We start from the raw sequence: 25824 nt of genomic DNA, 5'->3' as shown, positions 1-25824 counted from the left end.
AATAACATTACATTTCCATTTAAAAACCTTAAAACTTATAGTATAAATAGTTAACGTTTCTTTGAGTATGTAAGACCCTTCCCAATAAATTTGCCAGTGCAAAAAATGGTAAAATAGTATGATGAACGACCCCTTCGAGATTTTATACTATCTGGAGTAGAGGCGCCCGCCCCCAAGAAAGGAGACGTTAAGAGAGAAATGAGGGGGCGTTCAGAGTGCACTTCTGCAAAACTATGTCGCACTTTTACGCCTGTCACAAATGTCACAGGACAGATACAGAATGCCTCCAATCTTTAATCGACTACTTAAGACACATAGATACTTTGTGCAAAGTTTTGTTCTTTTGTCACAAAGTGCACGATTTTACTAAAAATCAGCACGAATCCTCTAGACTAATGGTTTTCGCTCCGTCGCCCGGCCCTTCGCTCCGTCGCCCGGCCCCTCACTCTGCCCATACAGTTCAGGCGGGACACGCCAAGGAATTCTAGCGTGAAAAATGGAAGAAACGCGACGCGACAAAAGAGAAAAGAACTTCTTTTCAAGAGAGTAAACGCTCGACTCGAAATGGACTGGAATTCCTTAGGTTTTAATACCACCAACCAACTTAAGAATAGAGATAACATTTTTAATGCAACGTTAACGTTATTGGGCTTGAAATATTATGTCCGAGGACAGAGTTATAGGCATAATTCTTTCTCAAAAATTCGTCTAAAGCCTTACATTTCATGCACTGCTGAATGATCTATTTTACTGAAAATATAGTACCTTAATATCTGCATTATTAATAAGTCTAAAATATCATATTTTTACAAATTCCTGATGTGAATAATGTTGAAAGGTCGCTTATCTTTTATAGAGGAGGTCAAGTTAACGTCAATCGTGATAATGCTTTTTCCAAAATAATCTCATTACCCTACAACACGGAGACTAAATGTATACAAGCAGCAAAACAACATTTTTTATGTATTTCTGTAATAAAGCTATCTAGATTAAAGAGAAGATCACCTTAAAGTAGCGGAGTACATCGCAGAAGCCAACTTCCTCCATGCATTAAACTACAAGTGCGTTTCAGCGAAGTAAAAATGTTAAACATCCCTTTAAATGTACATCAATATAAAAGCAACAACTTAACTAAGCCTTCAAATGTGTTCTTTTTTAAAATGAAAATAACCATGTAGAAACATGACCGGGATTAGAATATAACGTGATGCAAAACGACGTTGCTAAACGCGAGAAACCGATTCAGTGGCGACTTTCTACTCGAAATGAAAAATAAAATATATAAACAAAATCACGTTGAAATAGCTGTTTAAGGTTTCCAACGTTACTCTTTTGAAAAAAGGCTCAACCGTCATTATCAAAAAAAAAATCGTTTTTAAGGAGTCAAACCATATACAGGGTGTTCCCGATAAGTCTATCATAAATTAAAGGGACCCAGAATCGATTTCCCAAAGACCAAAACACCCTGTATAGAGCGCGTAAATAGGGGGAACCGCTGGGAAAGAAAACTTGAAAACTTTAAGGCACGTCATCGACAAAGGCTTCTGGGAAAAATCGAAGAGGCGGTTTTCGATACATCGAGATTCGAGAGAAAAGTATCCTTTTGACCGAAGCAAAACTTTGTAAGCGGCTTTCGAGAGGATTAACGAAGAAAGAAGAGGGGCCATCGTTTTATCGGTCTGGCCCATCGGACAGTCTACAAACACGAGGGAAGGAAACGCGTGGGATGAAATAAAAAGGAGGTGAAGGGTCATCATGAAGTGCAGGCCTGATATCGATTGAGGAATGAAGAGTCTTTTCGTAGATAACAACCACTTGGATATTATATTACAGTTTGCCAGACTTGAAAGCGAGAGATATAGATCAATGGATATACCAAATATTAACTTCCACATTTATTGTTCTAATATCAGAATTCCTGATAGAATCGGAATTTCAGCGCTTCTCACCTTCGTTCCAGAACTACTATGAACTGAATGCTACCATAACAATATAGCGCATAGCATAAGTTTATAAGATATGTTCCTTCCATAAGTATGACACTACCTATACTTCGTAATGCTAGAGACTTAATGGGTGCTAGTTCGAGAATAGGATACACTCGGTTTAGCAGTCCATCTCCCTGTTTAGCTTGCACTAAGCCTTTCACAGCGTCTCACCAGGCGTGGCTCGCTTTACCTCGAATCTATGACCTACTTCACTCACTTCATGACAAGCTCCAGTTTCTAAGTTACCAGTGATAAACTCATGGAACATATCTTAGCTTGTCGGCCTAGATACTCGCCATTGTCCATGACCAAAGAATAAAGAATAAAGAAACACAGACTTACCCATGACGGAAACCGATGAAGGGGCGGTGTAGGGGGCTTCTCGTCATCCTCATCAACCCCGCATACGCTTCTATGATGATGTCTATGATGATGATGTGGGTGGTGGTGATAAAATTCGGGAAGATCATTATTAGTAGCTGGCGTATAAATCTCCGCGTAATCGTGGGTTTCGTTGTCAGTTCGTACAGTCCTTTTGGGACCGGTTGCGCTACGCGCGTCCGTTTTACGCTGCCCGGTCAAGTTCCGGTCCAAACTACCGTACCCGTCCGTGTTTTTCGCGTCCACGGGGCTTAGTTTATGATTGCGAACTCCGCCCCTGGTGGTGGCCGGTGAGGCCGACCTTGAAGATGGTCCACCGGTCGCGCTAGGAGAACCCGGTGCTGAATCTGTCACTCTGAAATGGTGCATTTTCTTACTGGTTCGAGGGGTAGGTAATGGCGAACCGTTTTCGGTCGTAGCGGAATTGTCCAAAGCGACCGAATCCAAAATGGGATCGTAGGCCACGTTAACGTCCAAATCGCAAAATTCGTCCGACGCCACTGAACTAACGATAGACACGTGATTATCGTACTTTTTCCGTTCGATTTTGACGCGAGGGGGAGCGGATTTTAATTGGGAACGTTTCTTGGAGTAATCAACGGCGGCGTATAATTGGTCGAAACTAGCGTCGAAGCTGGCGTTGCGAATGTGATGGTGATTACGTTGATTGTTACGTTGATGGCAATTGTTCAAATCGTTGGCAAGTTGGCAACAAATTGAATTGGATGGCGAGGAACAATCGCGACACTGATGGTGCAATTCGCGGGATTCCGAAGGATAACCGTCGTCCGATTCGCAACAACGGTCTTCGAAGCTGCCACGTGATGAATCTTCGGTGCTATTGCGGTGATCCTTTGTAATTTTGTTGCGGGAAGGGTTCAATTGCGATAGTTGCACCAAACGATTGCGCAAAAGTTCCAGTTGTTCGTTGCACTTTTGATTCTGTTCTCTTAAATGTTGGTTTTGTTGTTCTAACTGCGAATGTAAATTAAAAATGAAAATTCTTGATTAGGTTTCACCATATTGGATTACGTAAGTAATAAACTTAAACTTTGCTACTCATTTCTGTCTAGACAACAAGCATTAAAAGGTAATTTTGAAGTTTCTATTTCCGCGACAGACGACACGTACCTCTTTTAGTTTATTGGTGACCCATTCTTTGATTTTGGCCGCTTTAGCTTCAACTTGTTTGGCATCTTGAATTCGTAGTTTTTTCTGAAGAAAAATAATAAATATTATAATTAATGAAAATTCAAATTAAAATTTAATACGGAATTTCCATAGTCCTCATATCAATTCACGAAAATGTTTTTCTTTCGACGATATAAAAATAAACATCTATGACCCACAAAAGTGTACTCAGTTTATCACACCTCTTGATGCTGTCATATTTTTTGAATAAATATTTGAATATTTCAAAAAACTGAAAGGTTTTGAGTGGAATAAAGACCCAACCCTGGGGGAAAGGATTTTAACCGAAAAATGCAACAAGAAAAAATAAAAAGGCAAGCAAAGTATCAAATATCAATATTCAAGATTTTTCTTGCTGAATGGACAAGAATGCGTATCTATTTTGAATCTTCTAAAAGAAACCTTTCAGCCGTTTCCACCCTATATCTCCTCCATTTATTCAAATCCTAAGACGACTTTTTATAAAGGCTTGAAACATATTAATTCTCGGTGCAACAATATTGCATTTTTCAAACAAACAGAAGCAGATGATACCGAAGTTCCCCGCCACTTATCCGAGATGAGTTTTTTGAAACTCTACGCGTAGAGTCATAAGGGTGTGATAACTTTGGAACGCTATTTCTTAGGGTAAAATCCGCCCATGGACGTGCTGGTTCCACGGTGCTCAGTGGTAAAGCCTACCATTAAGGTAAGGAGGAGCCATTTTTACCATCCTTTCAAAGTAATAAACTCAAAATGGGTTTTTAATCAAAGGCCTAGGCTATTTAAGGGCTAACAAATGGAGGATGTAAAAGGTCGGCGCAGTAAAAAACAGGTTTTCCACCATAATCCCTTACTAACTGCGATGATGTAGGTATAGTTATAAAACTGACAATTATTACAAACATAAATCAAGAGTGCAACGTTTATTAGTTTTTTGGTTTTGGCTCTATTGTAAACTCAGCCTCGAAAAAAGATGTATTACGTCCCAAGAACTAACAACAAACCCTGAAACTATGGTTTTGTTATTTATCGAATATCGATTACTTTGTAAAAATCACCGCCGCAGTTCACAAGGTCTTAATTCTCAATAACATTATGCTATTTGAAAATTCAGAATCAAAAGTATCAAGTTTATCTCATCCCTAAACTCGAATAAAGCTAAAACTCTGATCCCCATTACGTAGTTCTGAATATTTCCAGTGAGTACTTTTACCTTCACTGCAATATTGCAGTGAGATACTCACTAATGAAACCCTGTTGGATTTATGTACCCTAGGTTCAGTTTTATACCCTAAAATCACGCACAACGTAAGTAGAAATGGGACTAGTTTGAAGTAGGACGTTTGTTAAAAATCCATAATTTCATATAGGGTATAGTTGGAACATAGATATAATAAATATATAAAGGTGAGAAAACAAGTAAAGAAGTGACCTCAAAAATGGGAAACATATCGAGAATAAAAAAGTCCCCTTCTCTTTCTAAACTAAACTAGTAAAGATACCTACAGGTTATTTATATTTCTTATATCTATGATACATATATCTACTTTCAAAACTCCACTTGATTTATTATAAAAGGTAACTTTAAAACTTGTTAGAAGTGAAACGTGTTTCTAATTAGATTAATAGGCATAGATATTGGAAAATCCGTAACTTGGCAGGTGGGTTGTAGATTAGGCCTAACGTTAAGCCTTGGTCCAGTAGTTATTTTATTAATAGAGGCGCTATAGGATAGTGTGTGTGAGCGGGAAAAGAACTAGGATTTCGCGTGAGAATTGGCTTTATCGTGGCACGTCAAAAAATTGTTCCTTTAGTTGTTAACAATTACAAAAAAAGGGCCATAAAAGTTACAACGTATGGCGACGCAGTTTTGTACGCTTCAATTGCCCGGCTAAGGGAATTATGGGTGAACAAAGTGTTTAGAGAGTATATTATGAACTACACCAGAGTTATGATCATGGTACATGAAAGAGCGGAGAAGGGAGGGGGGTGAAAAAGATATTAAAGACCATAAATAGGTTTTGTCCAGACTTGGAAAAACAAGTAGTGGATATCCTGAGAAATCATAGTTCTTTATGGGCTTAGATTTTGATGGAACGTTACCAAGCACATAAGAGAGAAACTAATAATGTTCAGAAACTACAAGAAACGTTGATTAATTGACAAAGGGTGAATTCATAAATCAACCAAAATCATTTATGTCTAATATATCTAATAGAGAAATCTCAATAATTTACCTATTAAATTACGCATTATAAATAATAACTATACTTTGTATATGAAATATTAATTTCCTTTTAAATTTCATATAATAAATAATTCAAAATGACTTAATACTGTATATGAAAGTGAATTTCATAAATTTTATATTTGACATGTTTCTACCTGAATTAAATATAAAAATATTCTCTTTGAAATGTTGTTTATGAAATTGGGTTTTACTCGTCGTCTGCTTCAGGTTTTTCCCAATAATTAAGCGCCATACATCGTAACTTTAACTTAGAAAGGAATTTAAATGAGGGGTTACGTACTTGTTCTTCAACTTCGCTCTCTAGAACGTTGATAACTTCTGGCGGGGGAACCTGAGGAGAGGAATTGGTCGAAGTGGAAGGGGAGACTCTAACGCCGGAGCCCGTGGAGGAGATGAGGCTTGAAAGCAATTGGTGGGGCTCGACTAGGAGACTCGAAGGACTGGATGAGGATGAAACTAACACGTCGCCTGCTGACGATTGAACCGAAGAGTCCACCAAACGATCCTCCATCAGCTGAGCCTAAATTGCAAAAAAAAAAGAAAGAAGAACAAACATAATTAGACACCAAGACTAGACAGAAATCTTAAATAAGAATGTTGAATCAGACAATGCCCTTTACGCAGTCTCGACTAGATTTGCTAATAAAGAAAGGTTATTCTTGATAACGGGTCACTTTTATTAGAAATAATGGACAAGACTTTGTCCAAGATGTCTGGGAACCCACATCTCCGTAATTAAATGTTGTAAACCTCCCATGTCCCGGTGACACTTTGTATTCAGTTGGACCCCTGTATTCACTACAACAGTTTACTTCAATTTATGGCCTATAAAAACTTACAGGCCTTTAATTCCCCAGAAGAAGCTTAAGCTCGCTCGAGAAAAAAAAAGTTAAGACTAAAAAGAAATAGCGAAAACCTGGGAAGTAAAAAAAAAGCAATAAAATTTAAGTCTTCCTTCGCACGCATTATTAAGCTGACAAAGGATAATGCCTCAGCTGCAATGCCGAGACAAGGGACGTACTGTGAACCCCAAATGCTTGACAACAGGTAATTGAGAAATCCCATCAACTTGACCCTTCTATGTTTGAAACTTGCCCAAGTATTCCCTACATGGGAATCAACGTATCAAGTATGAACTGTGAACCACGCAGTTTGCTCAGTCTTTATACTTTAAATTACAAAGACAGCTTGCTTAAGTATAACAAATCTAAGAAAATTTGCATTTCAGCTGTTAAATATTCAGATTGAAGTCAACAATGGCACAGATAAAAGCCAAAAACCCAAACAATTGCGCAAATTGCAAACAAAAAACTGAATATTCATCTTAAACGAACGATAGGCCGGACGGTAAAATGTTATAGAACATTTTCAACTTAAAATCGTGCACCCAAATAACATCCCCCTTTAATTATAGCAGACTTATTAAAAACACCCTGTATACTCCATTTACTAAGCCTAATTTTGACGTGGTTTCCTCCAAAATTTAATTAATCATAACACTACTCCCTCGGCAGGTTTAAAGCTAGTTTGAGAACCCTAATAATTTAGACATTCACTTCCTGTAAAAACAAGATCTTATTAAACAAAAAGAAAAAATCGATTATTTTAATGAGCAAGGTGAAATTTGGTATGTAAATAGATGGGGGGGGGGGCTAAATTAATATCGTTCCCAACTAGGTTATTACGTAAGGTAAAAAAGGTATTTTTCCCTTCACTCATAATCTAGCTAAGTGAGTTCCTTTACTTAAAAAGAAGAAAGAAAGAAAAAAAGACTCAACAATTCCGAAATTGGATCTAGAGCCAATCAGACGGAAGACATTTTTCCAACCCTATAACTTCACCTCTCTCGTTTCCGCTTTACGCTGCTAAGAATACAAGAGTAGTAGTCCAAGGTTCAGTTCACATATAAGATTAAAAATATTTAAAGAGAAAAATAGAAATAAATTAAATAAACAAGTCTAATGCTTAATTGGCAATTAAAATCTACTGAAATATGTATGTAGATACTTTAAATTGGTTTTCAAAAAATAATCAAATTTTTTTTAAAATATACGACCTAAATTTAATTAATATTTAGTCTGAGACGATGTGAAATTGATAAATAATATTTGATACAAAGTGCATTTTTAAACTAAATCAATTGGTGATTAAAAGGGTATTCAAAGTTTATTTAACAAGAATTTCGAAAATTCTCTCTCAGAGCTCTAAATGTCAGCTTTTCCCGGAGCACAGGTGTACGCAGGAAAAAACATTTCTACAGGGGCCGGTAGCAATAACATGGGAAGCTTCACGCCTATATGTTGGCTTTGCCCACATACACGGAGTTTAAAAAAAATACTTATTTGTTTATATCTTCTTTAATCTAATTTAGATCGAAAACAACAGTTCCAAACTTCATTATTATTTTATATACTATTTTGGAATAAATTATGAAACACGGCATGGATCTTTAATTTAAATTAGTCTGAAATCTTAGAAAACAGACCGAGTTTGATATCCATTTATAATAAACCTATTTATAGCTTGAAATATAAGGAAATTCACATTTATCAGCTAGTCAATTTTAATCCCTTATACGGACGGAATAAGAAATTTCCAGACGAAAAATAAAATTTACAATGAAAGGATTTTTGGGGTCGTAATAAAACAAACCCCGAACGGCTGAAATCTATCCCATAGCCTTTAAATCTCATTTCCCCGCAACCTCTATTATCTTCCTCTCCCCCACCCCCGTTTCGCCCGCACCCCTAAAAAACCCAATCCCAGTCCGAAAAATATTATCAAAGAATCAAAGAATCTAAACTGAACCCTCTAGCTCCAGGAAGAAGACTAGTATTTTGAGGAAAAATTCTTAACGCTTCAGACCTTTCCCGTATCAGGTTTTTTTCTTTTTCCTCCCAAGCATTCCTGTAGAATGAAGTAGAAACACCGTTAAAGCTGGAACCGAGAGTAAATGATGTCTGATCCCCCTAAAACCCCATAGTTTCTCTCTTCACCACGGGATTTTTCGGGGTTTTTTTTACCCGTGGTTATTAGATGAGATGGTTTGGGGAAATGTTTAAGTTCTCTACTTGATAGCACATCAAAATTACAATAATTACGATTTAAATAAATTCCAATTCAAAAACCCGGCGAGATATTGCTCGTTTCAAAGGGATCATAAAGTTGTCTGCTACACTAAGAACAACTTGTTAGTAATTAACTACCGCCAGCTATGTTTAACAGGTCTGGCCTATCGTCTGCAAATTAAACATTGCTAAATATATCCTTTCTAACTCAAATATTATGTGCACTTTTACCACATAAAAATAATGGGGCTGTCGTTTAGCCTTCCCAGACTAGCAGACGAATCCTCAAATGATCAACTCAACCACGCCATCTATATGACAAACCATAGTTTTTACGATAGGTCGAGTTCAGGTTGGACTAGAGGTTTTGGTAGGGGGAGCTAGCCTTAGCCGATAAAATCGGAGAAGCACTTCAAACTTTACCAATAGATGGGGTTATAAACGTTAAGGGCGAGTTCCGCTCACCCCCAACTCCGTACCACTATAGCCCCTTGACGTTAACGATTTCTTCTTTCTACTGCCTACGCGGAAGACTTTCCTTCAAATACTTTGAACCAATAGCGCAAAGGATGGAGCTTTACGAGTATTTTAGAGGAATAAGACCTTTATTCTCTTCTCTCTCACTTTGAACGAACTCTTTTTGGCTAAAAATCCCCCCGTATCCTTTAATACATAAACCCTACAGAACTATAAAAGATAGAAAAAACATTTATCGCTTAACATTCAGAGTGATCTTTTTATCGATGGTATTAATGGAGATCAAAAGTTGTAATCATTAGAACTTTTTTTATATGCCAATTAATGCGATGTAATGTTGTTCAATTTAAAAGTTATTCATCTAGAGGCTCTATACACCATGGGAAATAACTAATAATTTCCTTAAAAATCACTTCATTTTCCAATTCACCCTCCCTTTAAACCTTTATTATCATCGAATATATTAACGTTTATAAAAGTTTCAAAAACTTAATAGTCGCACGCATTAAGCTTGAAATGATGGCGTAAGTCCCGAACGGGTAATTTGACAATATATCCTTCCCCAGGAAATAACCAATTGATGGCCAATTAAGGGTTAAATTGATTTTAGCCCGGCCTTTCTCAGAATCACCTTTTCCACTTTGAAGCCTTTTTTCCCCTTTCTTTTTACCCCACAAAGTTAACGTTAAAAATAAAATGCACCCAACTAGCACTCCTCTCCCTTGACTCCCTATTAGATTCGTTTTGGCTCATTGATAGCGAATTTGGTCTAAATTTCCCTCTTCTATTTTTTATTAAGAGTTTGAAACTTTGGGGAAAATGGGGTTTTCCCTCTAAAGGCAATCTACTTTTTACTTTACGTTATAGAGCGCTGTTTAAGGTGTAGGTTTGGAAGGTGGAAGTAGAAAGCTAGACGGTTAACCCCAAAGGATTGCAAACTATACATAGACTGTAGAGATAATTTGGTGTATGGGTTTCGGTGCATTTTGATGTTTCAGTGTATATCTAAATGCTATGGAAAAAAACATTTATCAAGCAAGATCATCGAGTAAACATTGAAAATAAACAATTCCAGAGTATGAACATGAGCAAACATTGGAAAGAAATAATTCCTGACCATGATCACGAAAAAAACCTTTATTTTGGAGCATGTTGACGAGCAAAGCATGAAAAAACAATCCTAAGCAAACACTGCTCAAAACAATTTTAGCTGTAACACTTGGGAAAAATTTCCAACTGTGAAATACACGAGGTTGGGGCGTTCTCGAGCAAGCTCCGACTGAACCCGAGTAGTTCTATATTGTACACCATCTTTCCTTCTTAACTCTTATTGTTTAATCTTGCGTATACATTGACGACTTTCCGAAAGCGCGAGGGCTTGCCCTTTTTCTGGCTTTTCTCTTTTTTTCCGTATAGTTTCTGGGCAGCGCGATCTTTTAAGTATTAACGGCAACTGTCTAGAACCAAAAACTCTAGATATCAAATGCTTTCTTTTCGAGGTCCCTTTCCCTTCCTTAGATATTTCTCGCCTTTGTTTCAACGCCGTTCGTTCCTATAAAAGAAATGAGAGAGAGAGAGAGAAACCAAGAAAAAAATCTCTTCTTTTTGCCATCGCGATACCAAATTCAATTTTACTTCGGAATTGCTTTTTCCCCTTCTTTTTCTAGAGCTCTCTTTCAAGCTTTCTCTCTCTCTCTCTCTCTCTCTCTCTCTCTCTCTCTCTCTCTCTCTCTCTCTCTCTCTCTCTCTCTCTCAAATATCTTTCAAAATTCTTATTTTTATTCTTTTTATATCTTTTGACCTCGAAGTTTTTCATCTATACGATCCAGTCGCAGTCATATTCAAATTACAAGTGTGCAGCTAGCACCATTGTTTAAAGTGGTTTTTCTTTTTATTTTTTCAAGTCTAAAGTTTTGAGTTGAAACTATAAAATTTGAATTTATTATCAGTGCGTAAGGAATGATGATAATTTTGGGGTACAGCCATTAAATAGAGGTATGGTTTGTACTATACTAAGCCTTAGTACCTGAAACTAGAAGTAACTTATTATAGAGGCGTCACTAAGAATTCTTACACGCCTACAGGTATTAGACTGCAACTTAATTCGAGATGTTACTCTTTTAAGCTAGCAACTCTCGGGGTCATGTTGACCAAAATCAACCTCCCGGCAATAAAAATTCCTCATGCCAAATCTACAATTGCAATCATCCGCCAACATCTATACTTCATCCTACCTTTAAAAAATAAAAAAAACTGCCATAAAAACCCTTCCATAACAAAACCGATATAAGTCATCTATTTGGTTGTCGTGAAGGAGCGGTTTATACATAACGACGCGTAGGTAAGAAGCGCGAACAGCTCCAATCCATTAACTAGCGGAGCAGTCAGCTAGGCCTTAATGAATTTACACACCTCAATGGATAAATGTGCAACTGAGAGATAATAGAAACGTGGGGGAAAGAAACCAAAGAAAGAAAAAGAAATTTCATTACAATAAAATATAAAGCAGTGTGAAGTAGCATGGTACCTCGCGTTTCTACATGGATCTCATAATCCAATAGAGGATTGGAAAACTTTCCCACGTTTTGCGCGGCAGTTTCAATAGGAGTTTAGTATTCTAGCGAGAAAAAAAAACCTTTTCTCGTCCCCTTGATAAACGCAAAGTCCGTGGCGTTTCGTCCCTGAGTATGTTCTTCTTTTTTCGACTCGTAACAGGAAAGAATGAAAATAGAAAAAAAGAAAAAAGGTTCCCGACCAAAACCTCAATAAATTTTGAAAGCGCCGCTGCTACAGAGAGAGTCAGACGAAAACCTTTCCATTGGTATTCCAAAAACGTTATTATTCCACCAAAACCAAGTATACCAAAAAAATAAAAAGTGTGTCCAGAAAAGGACCACCTTTTTTTTATTTCTAGACTGCATTTTTTCTCTCCAACAATAGTGAACTTCTTTGAAGAGACTATTTATGACCATACAAAATATATTTATTTTCAAAAATAAAACACCATGTCCCGTGCGTAAAATTAGGATTTATATTTTCAACTAAATATTATTGTTAAGACTAAATTAAGTTTGGTAGTTTCAAATATAACCAACTCTACAGAGGTAGTAAAGACAGCCTAAAATTTTCCACGAAATTTTGTAAGAAAAAAAAGGGATATTTTTTGAAGACGCGCCAAAATTTCCAATAGCATAAACCGACCTTTCAATTTAAGCCTGTCGATATTCTATTCTTTTTCTTAGGGTTTCTGCCTCATGGCGGGAGTACAAAGGAGTTTTGCCTTTACCTTATCCTTTTCCTGCACTTTTTTTTCTTTTCTAGCGGAGTAAACCATTATCGTTAAGGTGAAACGAACTCTCCGGCGATCCAGACTAGAATAAACCGGCAACCCGCAATCCTCTTCTCCAAGAAAACGAAAGGGGAAAAAACCCCAACCCAACCCTAGAACTTTAGTATTATTAGTTCGTAAATTTTAGGCCAGTTTTCATACTCTCCAGATCAAACTATTTCTCGGAAATTCTTGAATTATTCAACGATGGAATATCGGTAAGGGGATTTGGATAGATATTACGAAACTATATCAAGTTCTACATTTATATATAGTACAGTAGTATAGAGGAAATGACCCAGAGAAATAAATGATGGTTTTTCTGTAAGGTTAAATATGAGGGTGCTTACAACCTAATACGAAATTGCGATGATAATAAACGTTGAATTACGTTTCACTTTAATAAAAATGAATATATTTCGTTATAAAATTTAACTATAACGATTGAAAAATTAATTTTTTAAAATTATTATGAATTTGCCCCTGAATGTTTGGTTCACCCATTGGTGTATTTCTAATGCTAAAAAAAAAGGTATGTACCAATCGCTTGCGAGCCAGTAGTGGCTCCTCCCTGTTTCAAAAGGGATCTACTAAGAAGGCAAATAAAGGTTCATTCATTCATTGCGTGAAAAACATTTCTACAGGCGCTGATTGAAAATACATGGAGAAGCTTCAGCCTGGTGGAGTACTTCTCCCTATTACAATTCAAATCGAATTTTAAGTTAAAATTACAAAATTTAAAATTTTAGAAAACGGTTAAAACTAGCCTATATATTTTTAAACGTCGAGTTCTACAATAGTTAATGTTAAAAATTTGGCAACTAAATACAACAGTTTGAACTTAATTTCTGTACAAATATCAGTCACAAAATTACAAACTTAAATCAACTTTTTCCTGAATGAATTCTAAATATAACATATGGGGTGTTACTTTGTATGATTAGTTTTATACCTTAAATGCAATGATATGAAAAATACATTAACCATATACGTTTCTCGTTTAAAATAATAACCATAAAAGCAAAAAAAAAGACCTCCCTTAGAAATAACGATTAAATAGTATAAAATCGGAACTGATTGATTAGACGCTTCCCTAGGTACACGGTTCAGGCTGGACTTCCAAGTTCAACTTTTACATCATTAAGCTAAGCTTATGAAGGAGGTCTTTAAAAAAAAGCTATTTTCAAGTCAATACGAAAACGATCGGGGATTTCAGTAATGATCTTGCCAAGTCTTACGTTAGGTATAGGCTTCGAAAAATTACCAACCGTTCCGTTATTCAAAACCGGATAAGGTTATACATATTAAATCATTCTGGGAATAAAAACCTACATGGAAATCGTGGTTAGAAAATATGAAGCAATACTACAGAATATAAGAAATAGAGATTTTAAGGGTCTGCAGTGACCAGTTTGAATTCTTGTTTATATAGGTTTAGGCTTAACTGTATTGGTCTAGGTTTCTTAAATAGAGATAAGATTGTTTTTCCTAAACATGTATCTCAAGTATATGTCACGTTAGATTAACTGCTATAGCTAAAATAAATAGGAGAATATCCGCTTTGGTTAAATATTTGAGAACTTTTTGTACGTGATCATTGTTCTTGTTCCAAATAAGTTTAATATCACATTTCATGCAATGCACGATTTGGCAGGTCTATAATTTTTTCCAGACTAAACAGATACGTCTCCGCATTTTTAAGGTAGATAGCTAAGCCTAATCTTTAATATATATATAAAAATAGGCCTAAATCAAACTCTTTCGAGGCGTTCCATTAACAATCACAATGAATTAGGGCTCTAACATAGATTATTGTAATGATTCAGTATTTTTCGATGCATCGCTAAGCCTAATTTAAATTATGTCTAAAATAATCATCTTTTGAGAGTTTAAAGTCTATAAATCACCCATCAATTTCATTAAACTCATAAGCCTATTTTAAAAACCTATTTGTCTACAATACGTAAGCACAACCTGGTTTAATAATGTCTAATTAAAGTAATCAATCATCGATGTTGTGTATACAGTCTCGAGTATTTACAGCTCATTACGCTTGAAATAACTAAGGGTATCGCTAAGCCTATTCAAGTAGAATAAATCCTTCGATAATAAACTCCAAGTCAGATTTTACGCATAATCATAATAGTGATAAAAATAAAGCAGCCAAGGCTTAGTAAAAAACTTGTTAAGGTAGGTAGAAATCATGGGGGGGGGCACAGGACTACAATTCTAAAACTAAAACCCAATTAACTCAGGAACAAAAAACATCGCTAGTCAAGTTCAGGTGTAAAGAGATTCGGAGAGAAAGAGAACCGAGAGAGACACCGAGGCTTAGATGGGTCCCTCTGGTGTGTAAATCACAGACAACTTGCCCAATTATTGCTAAGCCTTTTCCGCGATAAGCTCAGACTCGAAACACCCAACCAACACCCCCTTGAAAGTAATCATTATAAATTTGGCAAAGTAAAAGAAGGGAAGTCCAAAAAAAAATGGTCGATAGAAAACAATATGATCGGATTCACCGATAGGGGGCTCCAAAAGAACGGCCCGGACAGACCCGGACAAGAATAAAAATGGGATTTAACCCAAAATTAGCCGTCCAGACCCCTATCTTACGGGACCCCCCCCTCTCTTTCTACCCCTTACCTAGGAAATACCCAAGAGGAAATGGCTTATATGGGGGAGGAACAAGGAAGGGCTTAGACCCCCCCATGCTCAAGAGGGGGCGGACACTCGTTGAAATCCCTTAAGAAATGAAATTTTCTAAATCGAAATTTTGAGGAATTTATTATTTTGAATATTATCTTTTTTGACAGTAAAATGATAATTTAAATTAAAGGAAAATTGAAAACTGAGAATATTATAGAAATATTCGAGAATATATACTACATCAATTTGATAAATTTTATATAAAATTAAAAAATAATATTGAAAATGTTGGAAAAAAACCATTTAACAAAATTCCAAGATTATTTTTTCAAAAGACTGAACATATTCGAATTTTAGCAAGTAAGATATAGTGTGAGACCCCTTGCACCAGCTTCCCTCTTTCCTCGCTTCTAGCTTTGAGTTATGGGGCCGGGAAAAGTGCAGACATAAACTGGTTATAATATATTGGTAATGGAGAACCTAGGGAAAGATGGCCTATGCCTGTAGGATGAGTGAGATAGCGATGGAACCTAGCTCTCCGGCCGGTTCTCCTGGGGATTTCGTTTTGAACCCAGGTTGGCGAACGGGGTTTGCGGAAGGTAAAACAGGGCTCCCAGTTATTACGAATAAGAAAGGATTACCTTTAACGTGTTGTGTTAAAACCTTAATGAAAGACTAAGCCTTGGCCAGGAAAATGGAGTAAGTCTTCCATCTATGGGATAAAAGAATTTAAGGGGGGCAAGTTTCGAAGTCCTGCCTTGAACTCCAAGATCCCTCAATTTGGAGTCGAACGATAACTTATCGTTTGAGGGATTAAGTTATATGAATTATGCTTGCCATACAAATCAAACTATAAGGGGATTGGTATATTGAAGGTACTTGACACAAAGTTTAAAGTCTCTTATCAGCAAAGACACTCCATTTACGCGTCAGTTGACACTTGGCTTTATTACACACTGGAATTGATATGAATAAATGCGCTATTCAGTTAAATTTCCGCATGTACGGATACAAATAATACTAATAAATTAGCATCTTATATAAAAGTCTAACGAACTAAGCTGGAAAGTGTGCTGACAAAATATTATTCAAGTTCGAGAGTCTAGGAACCCGTATTTTTACAGAGACGTTACGTCCTTTGCTTCTACTTACATTAAAAATTAAAAATATACATGCATAATTTAACAGCTTCTATTATGTTTATTCTTAATTAAAAATTTCAATTTTTATTAATTTCCAAAAACCCTGTCTCTGAAAAGTTTGATTTAATACCGTTTTTGGGATTGAAAATTTAAAAAATTTGAATTGAAAGGAATTCACAGAAGAGAAGGTAAGGAAAAAAATGATTAAAATTCCCCAAGGGAAGATGAAAATAAAATTGCTTCGGGGCAATGAAAAGGATGCAATTGTGATTAATTAGGGGAGATCAAGACCAAGTTATTTCTACACAGAGAGAGAGAGAGAGGTCCGAGGCTCACAATAAACGTACACGATGGGAAAGATGCATTTTAGAATCATTAATTAAATGCAATTAGTACAAAAGAAGATTTTTACTTCTCCCCCTCTTTTTGGCACGGCCCGCGATTATTGTAATTAAACATAAAGGGGGCAGGGCAAACCCTTAAATAAATAATTGCTCCCAGCTTGGGGGCCTAGGGAAAACTAACGTAAAAGCGCTCTGCATGGAAAAAGGAGGCTTAAGTTTCATTTCGGAAAAATAAAAACGCATTACCAGGAAATTTCGGAATAAAAGTAATAGGACTAGCTCATTAGTCCAACGTTTTCGGCACTAATGTTGCAATACAATATTAAAGGCGGAATGAAATGGCTTAACCGTCATAGGAAATTACTGACCGCAATACCAGTAAAATGTAGTACTTATAATCACTAAAGTAAGTCATACGATTACTCCAAGTAAAGCGTACAATTTGCTGTACATTCATTAGTAGCTTCCATAATTACTTGGTACCGTCAACCTGGAAACGCCTACCTCCATTCTAAATTTAATTTAAAATTTATATATACGATTTTTCATTAAAACGTACGCCCGTTAGAAAACTTTAATACAACGATCGATTGATCCGTGGGTAGGTTTAAAGTTCAAACCCCATGCACCAAAACATTCACATTATGCTTCCCAACATCAATAAATTTAGATGCGTTCAACATCGAACCAAACTGATCCAATGAACCAAAGGCCATAGATGGTTGATTTAAGAACTATCTCCCAATACATGAACATTCGTCGACTGAAAGAATTTAAACAAACTGCGGATGGAACTGTACAAATTGCGTGGCATGGGGAAGGAGGGGCTCTTCCTGACACCCCTAGGGGCTTGCCCCCCTCTTAATTAAACAGAGTTTCATGATTTATCGCCTTGACTTAATTCATTTTTGGATGGCACTCGGCTCTCAGGAAAAGCCCCCTTACGAATTCTACGTACGCCCCAGCACGTGCAGACACTCGTCTACTGTACATGGGGCCTTTCTCTCCCCCCAAAGTGCGTGGCTTGACAAAACCCAATAACCAATATAAAATTCCATCTCTGCACTGGGAACCAAGGGGTGCTAGAATTAACCGTGTGAAACACGCCCGTCAGGGGCTTTCCAACCAAAACTCCCGCCGTTGCCGCTGCAATTCAGCATGCATGAGCAAACGCGAGAGAACGGGGTAGATTGCTTTTCATGCTACAACTATCGCACTCTTTTACTCGTGGTGCAACCAGAAGCACGTTTTTAAAAGTTAATTCCATGTTTCACGTGAAGAATAAAGACTTCGTGCAAAGATGTCACTGCATTCATTTTGGGTTCACTTCGAGAAAGGAATGTCTAAAGCAGAACGCTCTCTACCTATACCCTAGAATTTTCATTTAGACTGCTGGGGAGGTTTTAAAGATGTTTCCTTCCAAGTTAAGCCAAATTTAGTGCGTAACTTGAAACATCAAAAGTTAGAGAGGTTGGTCGCGGGAAGGGAGAAGAGTGGATGGAATATGTCGGATTCCTCCGAGGGATTGTCTTGGTGAAGTAAAACCCATTACTTCTAAAAAGCATTAAAAATAAGAAATTGTGTTTTCTTTTTTATTTTCCTTCTAACTCAAGCGCCCGTGGCGTTTCTGAGGGTGTTGAAAACTCGGAGACGCTACACGGGGGTTTGAGTTTTAGGGGGTGGACTATCTCACCACGATTTGTCTTCCTTTTACGATTGGCTGAGCGCCGCTTTTGACGTTTCATTCATCAAAGCTACGAGGTTAGAGTTGGTTTTTCTTACTTCTTTTTCCTCGTTCTTTAATTCTTTTTTATTTGAGAAAGCGCGGCCCCAAAATCCCTAGGTTTTTGTTTCTAAGTGTTTGTTGTCAGAGGTAAATACCTTCGTACCTAATAGCCAAGTTGAAAGATGGTGAAGTTAGGATTACCGTCGTTATTTACTCATAGAGACCTTTCATTTGAGTATAAACAACGTAGTTTAAGCAATTTTAAGAGTGAACCCCCGTAGACCCCAAAATTGGGGGTCTAACTATAAAATTGATATGGAACAAAGTGTGTGAGTACTTGTAGGAAAGCTAGTGATGTGACGATTCTAATGGTGATATTTTTAATGAATCAGGATATCTCAATTAGAAATTAACAACGTATTTTTGTTTCATGTACCTTATCACACCGGTTTTGAATTGAAAAAGGGTGCATGTATGAAGATATACTTCTTCGTCACAACATTTCATGCGTCGCAGCGAGCAACAAATCACGGGTCTTCACCAGCTAGGTGCATCCCACCTTATTGGCTCAAAACAGAGTTCTGAGCAAACAAGAGAAAGTATAAGGGGGTTGGGGGCATTCATTCCTCTTGGTAACCCCGCGGGGATTAGAGAATGATGGGAGACGACGAGAAGAATTTTGGGATAGCGTCTAATGGAGCGAGAGGAACGAAAAGAAAAACCCCCGGAAGGGAGAAAAAGTGAACGGGGAAGATGCTAGTTATAAAAAGAAGCGCCGCGGCAATAAGGGGGTGAATCAGATGGGGTGGGGGGGGGGGTAAAAGAAAGCCATGAAAGACGTATAGTCGCGGATTCTTGACTGTGAGCGATGGGGTTAGAGATGGCTCAAAATTTATCACCTCTCCTTAGGTGAATCCCGCACCAAGCCCAGCCTCTCAAATCCCAAACTATCCTTCTCTTATCCAGGCTCGTTCATTCTTCGAGATCTTCTAACAAACAGCGAGAAAAGCCCAACTATCTACAAAGATTTCCAAGCAAAAGATGGTGGTGTCGAGTAGAAGGAGGCAACGCGCCTACAACCAACCAACCATCGAAGTTAAAAAAAGGAACGTCTTAAAGATTAAGCATTAAGATACAATCTTTAAAGACAGACAGAGTGATCTTACAGGCTATTTATCATTTATAATAAATGGTTTTCCCTCTTGCAACCTTATTGGTCTTAATCTTAAAAATGTTTGTTGTTGTACACTCGCTTTGCCTGGTAATGGTAACGATTAAATGATTCCTATGAATGATAATTAAAATTGGCAAGATTTATTTTACTAATTAGACACGGAACAAAATTAATTTAGAAGTTGCATCTTTGACTTGCCATGGCTGATAACAGTAAGATAGTAATCTAACTATACGCAAAGTATTTTAAAATTAAATTAGTTGAAAATAGTTCGCGTCATTTGAACTTCTAACTTAATTTAACAAAGCTTTAATAATGTGCAAAGTTAACGCGTCTATGTTGTAGCAGTACGTATATTTTTCCAATTTGCATATTAATACGAGTTTCTATTAAACGTTTACCGTCCTAACTAAGTCATCAAAATTGAGGTGCCTAAAGATAACGTGGAATACTAATGACCATTACTATATGGCCGAAAGCATTTTATACCCACCCAGCAGCATGCAGGTTAGTTAAAAACTCTATAGTAGAAAAGATACTTTGGTCCTAACCTTACCGTCAATGTTAAAAAAGGAAGAAACGAAGCAGAGCCTGTAGGCGGTGACCCTAATTACGGCCATTATTCCCAGGACCCGATAACAAAAGAACATTCACCAGAGGACCAAGGAGGAATGGAGGAATGGGAGGGGAGAGAAAGTCCCACCAGTACTAATAAGAAAACAAGAGGCTACCAGTATACAGTCTTTGTTTCTTGAAGATCCATTCTTTTGTAACGAACTTTCTTTTTTTATATAACCTCGACACACCAACGTATTGTACCACCATATCTCAGGGTAAAAATATCGTAACTACACATAATTAAAGGTCGAGGTTCTCTAAAACGTTCTAACTTTGTTGTTAAATCCTTAAAGGTTTCAGAGAGACAAGTATTCATGGTCGCAATGACGCATTCAATTCTTCAAGGCCATGTTGAAGTATCCCCAATTCTTCCAAGTCATGGTGCATGTCCCATATATTACAATATGAAGAGCCCCCATGCCACGTCGAGGTTCAGTAAAGTTCAGAAGAACCCTGAAGTTACAACGTTCTTAATCTTACATGGTGAACTGTTCTTTTCGCAAAGGTCCTGCCATTCTTCCATCCATTGTTAATTAAAGGCGGCCGCGTTAGGTAGGTGAGGGGTAGACAAACCAAATTGGGGTTCAGAAGGCCCCCGCGGTAGTAGTCCTTTTCTTAGTAATGGTTCTTTCGTTTGACGTGGTGGTAGCTAGCTGGAGGTCATACGGTGGCTTTCTTTTTGTTCCCCCATTGTCTTCCGAGTCTACAAAAGGGGTGCTAAATGATCAGTGTTCCGGAAATCAATAATAGCACCCTTAATATACCATACTCTTGTTGCATTTCTATAGCTCTACCCACCCCGATAATCAAATAACGACTATTTGGTATCAAAAAGAAAAAAAGGGGGCTATCTAGGGTCAACCTTCATTACACAAGTCACTGTGGGTTCTTTATGACCCTGGCCAACCTTACTGACTCCTTGTCCCTCGTGTTTGAGGAAAAATGGTCCCGGTCATTTATGACGTGAACTTCATGACCGGGTATTAGGGACATAGGTCATAGGTTAATGCGGACATTTATATTTTCATGGTATTTGACGAGGTAATTTCGACAAAAGTAAATAACAGTGAATGCAGTTCATATAAACGAGGTTATCTTTTGTTTGATACAGTTTCAGAGGTCATAGGGATTTTCCTAACACGAATGATTGGGTAATATTGACCAATGGTCAGTCAGTCATGCAGTAATAATATCTGAGAAATGGAAATAATGTAGAAAATAGCTGAATATTATTGGATACAGATCTTAATTCTAATCTTTAAAAATATATCACTACATTAAAATGTCATTCTCTTTGCAAAAAATACAAACAAGACCTTCTTTCAAAGTAGGAAATTAGGCGCCATTCTTAAGCGTACGCAACAGGCTACGGTTAATCACTTGTCAAGACAAGCTTGTAAGAATTCGTTGAAAAGCCGATGACGAGACAAATTTGACGGGCCGGTCTTGGTCATTAGAGTACAAGAGCGACAAACGCTAAACTTCCAAGAAGACCGGCCACCACTTAGAAAAGGTTCGTAGTCTCTCCTTTTAACAAACATATAGGCGGTCGGTAGGAAACCCCATAGCAAATTACCTTCATTAAAAGGCGAAAGACTTTGGGAAAAGTGCATGAGTGAAGCATTATGGGCAGTATGGCAGTGAATGCATAGGTTAGTCTATACAAACGATCGTTAAAACAGCATGCACCAAAACGAAGTCAGAAGAGCATGCACCAAAACGAAGTCAGAAGAGAGAAAATTGAGAGGCTAGAATACATATTTGAGAACCTCGGGAATATCTCCTAAAGCCAGCGGTCAACCATGGCACGCTGCAGAGACAGTAAAGTATACTCAACTAGTAAGTATATCTATGAAGTTACAACGATCTCACAGGAAAAGGTGTGTGCAAGTTTCGAACCTTACTTATTGGTAATACCAAGAAAAAATAAGACACGAGAGTAGGTTTATATCTGCTCTTGCATCGCTTGCCAATATGGCGGCAATACACAAGTTCATGATCCTTAGTCGCTATTACATTTAGAACCAAACAAAATACGATTACACGAAACAAACAAACGTTATTCAAGAAGGAATTAAATAAACTCTACAAACAGAACCATGCCCATCCCCTCCCCTTTTTAACTTTTGGCTTCTCCCTGCATGGCCATCATTAAGTAACGCGCGCCGCTTACGTATTGAAGGGAGCAAGCGAGAATGATAGACTATTTTCATAGAAAACTTGGGAAAACGTGTCCCAATGCACTTCAACAACATAGCTATACTTCACAGTCAAAGGTTGACTCGAAGTAGCTGACGATGATCATAAAATTGGCCTATCACCTCCCCTCCCGCTATAGGGAAGAGTCTCTGGCGCTAATGGCTTTCTCCCTACTCTCATTTAGAGCGAAAGGAGGTTAGGCCTAACTGACTGTCCAAGGCCTAAAAGTAACAGTATACTGAACGTCCTTCGCGCGTTAAAACATTGTTAGTCGTTTAATCATCGAGGCCGGATTAATAGATTAGCGATACATGGAGAGGGAATTAAAACTAGAGACCTCCCCTATTATAACTCCACGTTCTGTATATCTACCCTGTCCTCTCTTGGGGTCTAAGAGGGCCTATTCCCTGTTATAAACTTCCTAATTCTACCCTACCCGGTAGGGAAGAGGGGTTTAGTTTTAGCAGAAATGCATAGCGGAAAGTGAGCGAGTCTATATGGGAACACGTGGAAACTTTAATTCTTAAAGGACTTGGTTCTGATTTACCCATTTCATTCTATCTATTTCCGCTACTATTATAGCTAATCGGAAGTGGGTTGGCACTCCAACGTTAATGTAACCCGAAGGCTAATTCTGGTATTATACTTAGATTGTTAAGATCGAATTTGTCAAAATGAGAGGGTCCTAGGCTCCTAGCTCTTCCGGATTCTTCAAGTATGTTTTATATAGGATATAATGGTTTAATTATTACGATTTTCGATGCTAGATAGACCTCAAATTTCATGCAAATCTCTCGTAAGTTTAAATCTCGAAAATTAATTTCAAGTTTCTATAGTTGAGTTAGGTTAGTAAAGTTTCGTCTGTTATTTCTGAATTGTTATAAGTTTAAAGATTAATATATACAGCTAATAAGAATCCTGGTTTAAGAGATCTTAGATTTTAAATTAACAGTCATTAAATTGAATTATTATACTGCTTGTTCAGCCAACCACGTAGTAGACGATACGAGCAAAGATTCGCAATTAAGAATAGTTCTAATTTCAAGTTTGCTTCTCGTTTTAACTCAAACAATTGGTTGAAAGTTTAGATAACGATATCAATTAGAAAAGCAGGTGCACTGAAATATATTTTAGGAACGTGCTTGTCTGCAGAAACCTACTTAAATTTGTACTGATAAAGTCAGAAAATTAAATATTGAAATAAATAAATTATAAAACTTAATTTACTAAAACATTCTTGTTCACCTAGAGAATTTTATAAAGTGTATTTTTAAATTGCCTTGCCTTAATTTTAAACTTACATAAAATTTAAACTTATATGTCTATTATTTTTTGAGCAAGGATTACGGGTAAAACTCACAAAAAAGGTCGCAAAAACCACGGATAAAAGGTTGTTTTCCTTCAGGTTCGTTCCTTACAGGTCATGTCGTACTTAACCTAAACCCTATTTTTTCTTCATCAACCGTACGAAAATATTAAATATTTACTTGTAATCCAAAGTTCCGGGTCTAGGTTATAAATTTTACATGAGAAAACTCAGTTTTCGAGACTACGATAGTCAAAATGACGATTATGTGTTTGTAAAAACGACCCTGTAAACTCGACATCTAATTTGACCAACAGCCATAATTTCGATGTACAATTTGACCAACAGCCATAATTTCGATGTACAATTTGACCAACAGCCATAATTTCGATGTACAATTTGACCAACAGCCATAATCTCGATGTACAAATTGACCAACAGCCATAATCTCGACGTATAATTTGACCAACCGTCATAATCTCGACGTACAATTTCACCAACCGTCATAATCTCGAAATACAATTTCACCAACCGTCATAATCTCGAAATACAATTACACCAACCGTCATAATCTCGACATACAATTTCACCAACCGTCATAATCTCGAAATACAATTACACCAACCGTCATAATCTCGACATACAATTTCACCAACTAGGTTCGTATTTTTAGCCAAAATAAAAAATGAAGTGATTAAATATTAAAATTTTCGTCGACAATTCCAAAGAATTTCACTTCTCTTCCTTTTATCGGATATAACGGAAGATTTCAAAAAAAAAAGGAAAAAAACGGCTTATAAGACCAAACATCAGAAGAAATAAATAAAAAGTTATAAAATGTTTCTAATATTTTTTTCATCATCTGGTTTCCACAAAGGTTTCAACGTTTTGCAATTTGAACTTTCTCGTAGCAATCAAGGTATTGTGGGATAGATGATAAATAGATATTAAATCAAGCGTAAACTTCGGTTTAATCTACTATAGATCCCATATCCTTTTTCCAGATAGTTCCCTTTATTCGAGATTCCGTCGAGAAAATAAAAAACCCTGCAATCTCTTTTTTTTTGTTCGATATAGTCCATAAAGTTTCATCATGTTTTAGAGATCGTCTTCTACGAGGACACTATATATATAGAACTTGTATTGGGGCATGGTTTGGTTAGGAAAAGGTGTCTAAAAGTACTACAAAGCGTATCACTCTGAAGATTCAATATTGATAAGATAGGACTAGAGTACATTCAAGCAAGTGTTACTTACAATAAGAGAAGTAGTGTTGCAAATTGCGGGTGGATTAGAAGTTAAATATTAAAACGGATATTGAATTAATATAAAATACTATAAAATTATTTGCGTTGTAAAAAATAAATAAAACTCAAAAAAATTATTTAAAAACAGAACCTTAAATCCAATTTTGATGAAATTGGTCTCATTTTGAAGCCATTAAACCGCCCTATCTCATTACACAACTCGTCTACTAAATATATCTTTCATTTACCTTGAATTTTAAAAATAAATAACCTGTAGTATATTATCTATAGCACACTAAGAATGGCACGAACTACAGAAAAGACATAACGACAAGGAGTAACGGCTCGTTTTTACAAGATTCCCTTTTTCCTATCCTTTTTTTTGTCAGCTTTTTTCTAGCTCCTTTCACCTTTGTCAATAATGCACCCGTAAAGACGTTCTACAGGAAGCGACGAAGCTTTATCGCTGTAAGACAAGAGAAGTCGAATACTTCACCAAATTATATAAAAAAAATTGTAAAAAAATTAGTAATCAAATCGCAATCTTAATTCTTCCAATCAATATTAATATTGAAAATTTCACTTTTAAAAAATAATATATTTACAAAATAAGAAGTATCCTGCCCCTTTACGGTCATGGGGATATAGGGTCCGATTTTCCAGGGACTTATAGAGAGATCTAAGGGTGATGGTCTCTTATTTTTTTATATTAAAGATATATTGGATGATAGGGTCCATTCTATTGGGGTCATA

General features: G+C 36.8%; 1 protein-coding gene and 1 long non-coding RNA gene across 6 annotated transcripts in view; one reads left to right on the top strand and one right to left on the bottom strand.

Annotated features, from left to right (window-relative positions):
• The window catches only part of LOC149677228 (uncharacterized protein CG43867), a 104235-nt gene that overhangs the window by 12167 nt on the left and 66244 nt on the right, over nt 1-25824 (bottom strand). For all 5 annotated transcript variants that reach the window (XM_089838244.1, XM_089838247.1, XM_089838246.1 and 2 more), the window contains 3 exons: nt 6074-6313; nt 3501-3584; nt 2331-3344 (listed from right to left, as the gene is read on the bottom strand). In XM_089838244.1, the coding sequence (XP_089694370.1) occupies nt 2331-3344; nt 3501-3584; nt 6074-6313 (1338 nt within the window). The remainder of the gene's footprint in view (nt 1-2330; nt 3345-3500; nt 3585-6073; nt 6314-25824) is intronic.
• LOC149677229 (uncharacterized) lies at nt 3434-4984 on the top strand. Its single transcript, XR_016366600.1, has 5 exons — nt 3434-4248; nt 4314-4409; nt 4504-4741; nt 4819-4850; nt 4913-4984. It is a non-coding gene; the product is annotated as an uncharacterized LOC149677229 (long non-coding RNA).

Source organism: Phalangium opilio, unplaced genomic scaffold (assembly GCF_054372755.1).
Source record: "Phalangium opilio isolate 3A_F unplaced genomic scaffold, DU_Popi_V2 ptg000045l_1, whole genome shotgun sequence".
In the NCBI taxonomy this organism is placed as follows: domain Eukaryota; kingdom Metazoa; phylum Arthropoda; class Arachnida; order Opiliones; family Phalangiidae; genus Phalangium; species Phalangium opilio.
Note: the sequence above shows the minus strand (reverse complement) of the source record. Positions and strands in the feature narration are given on the sequence as shown.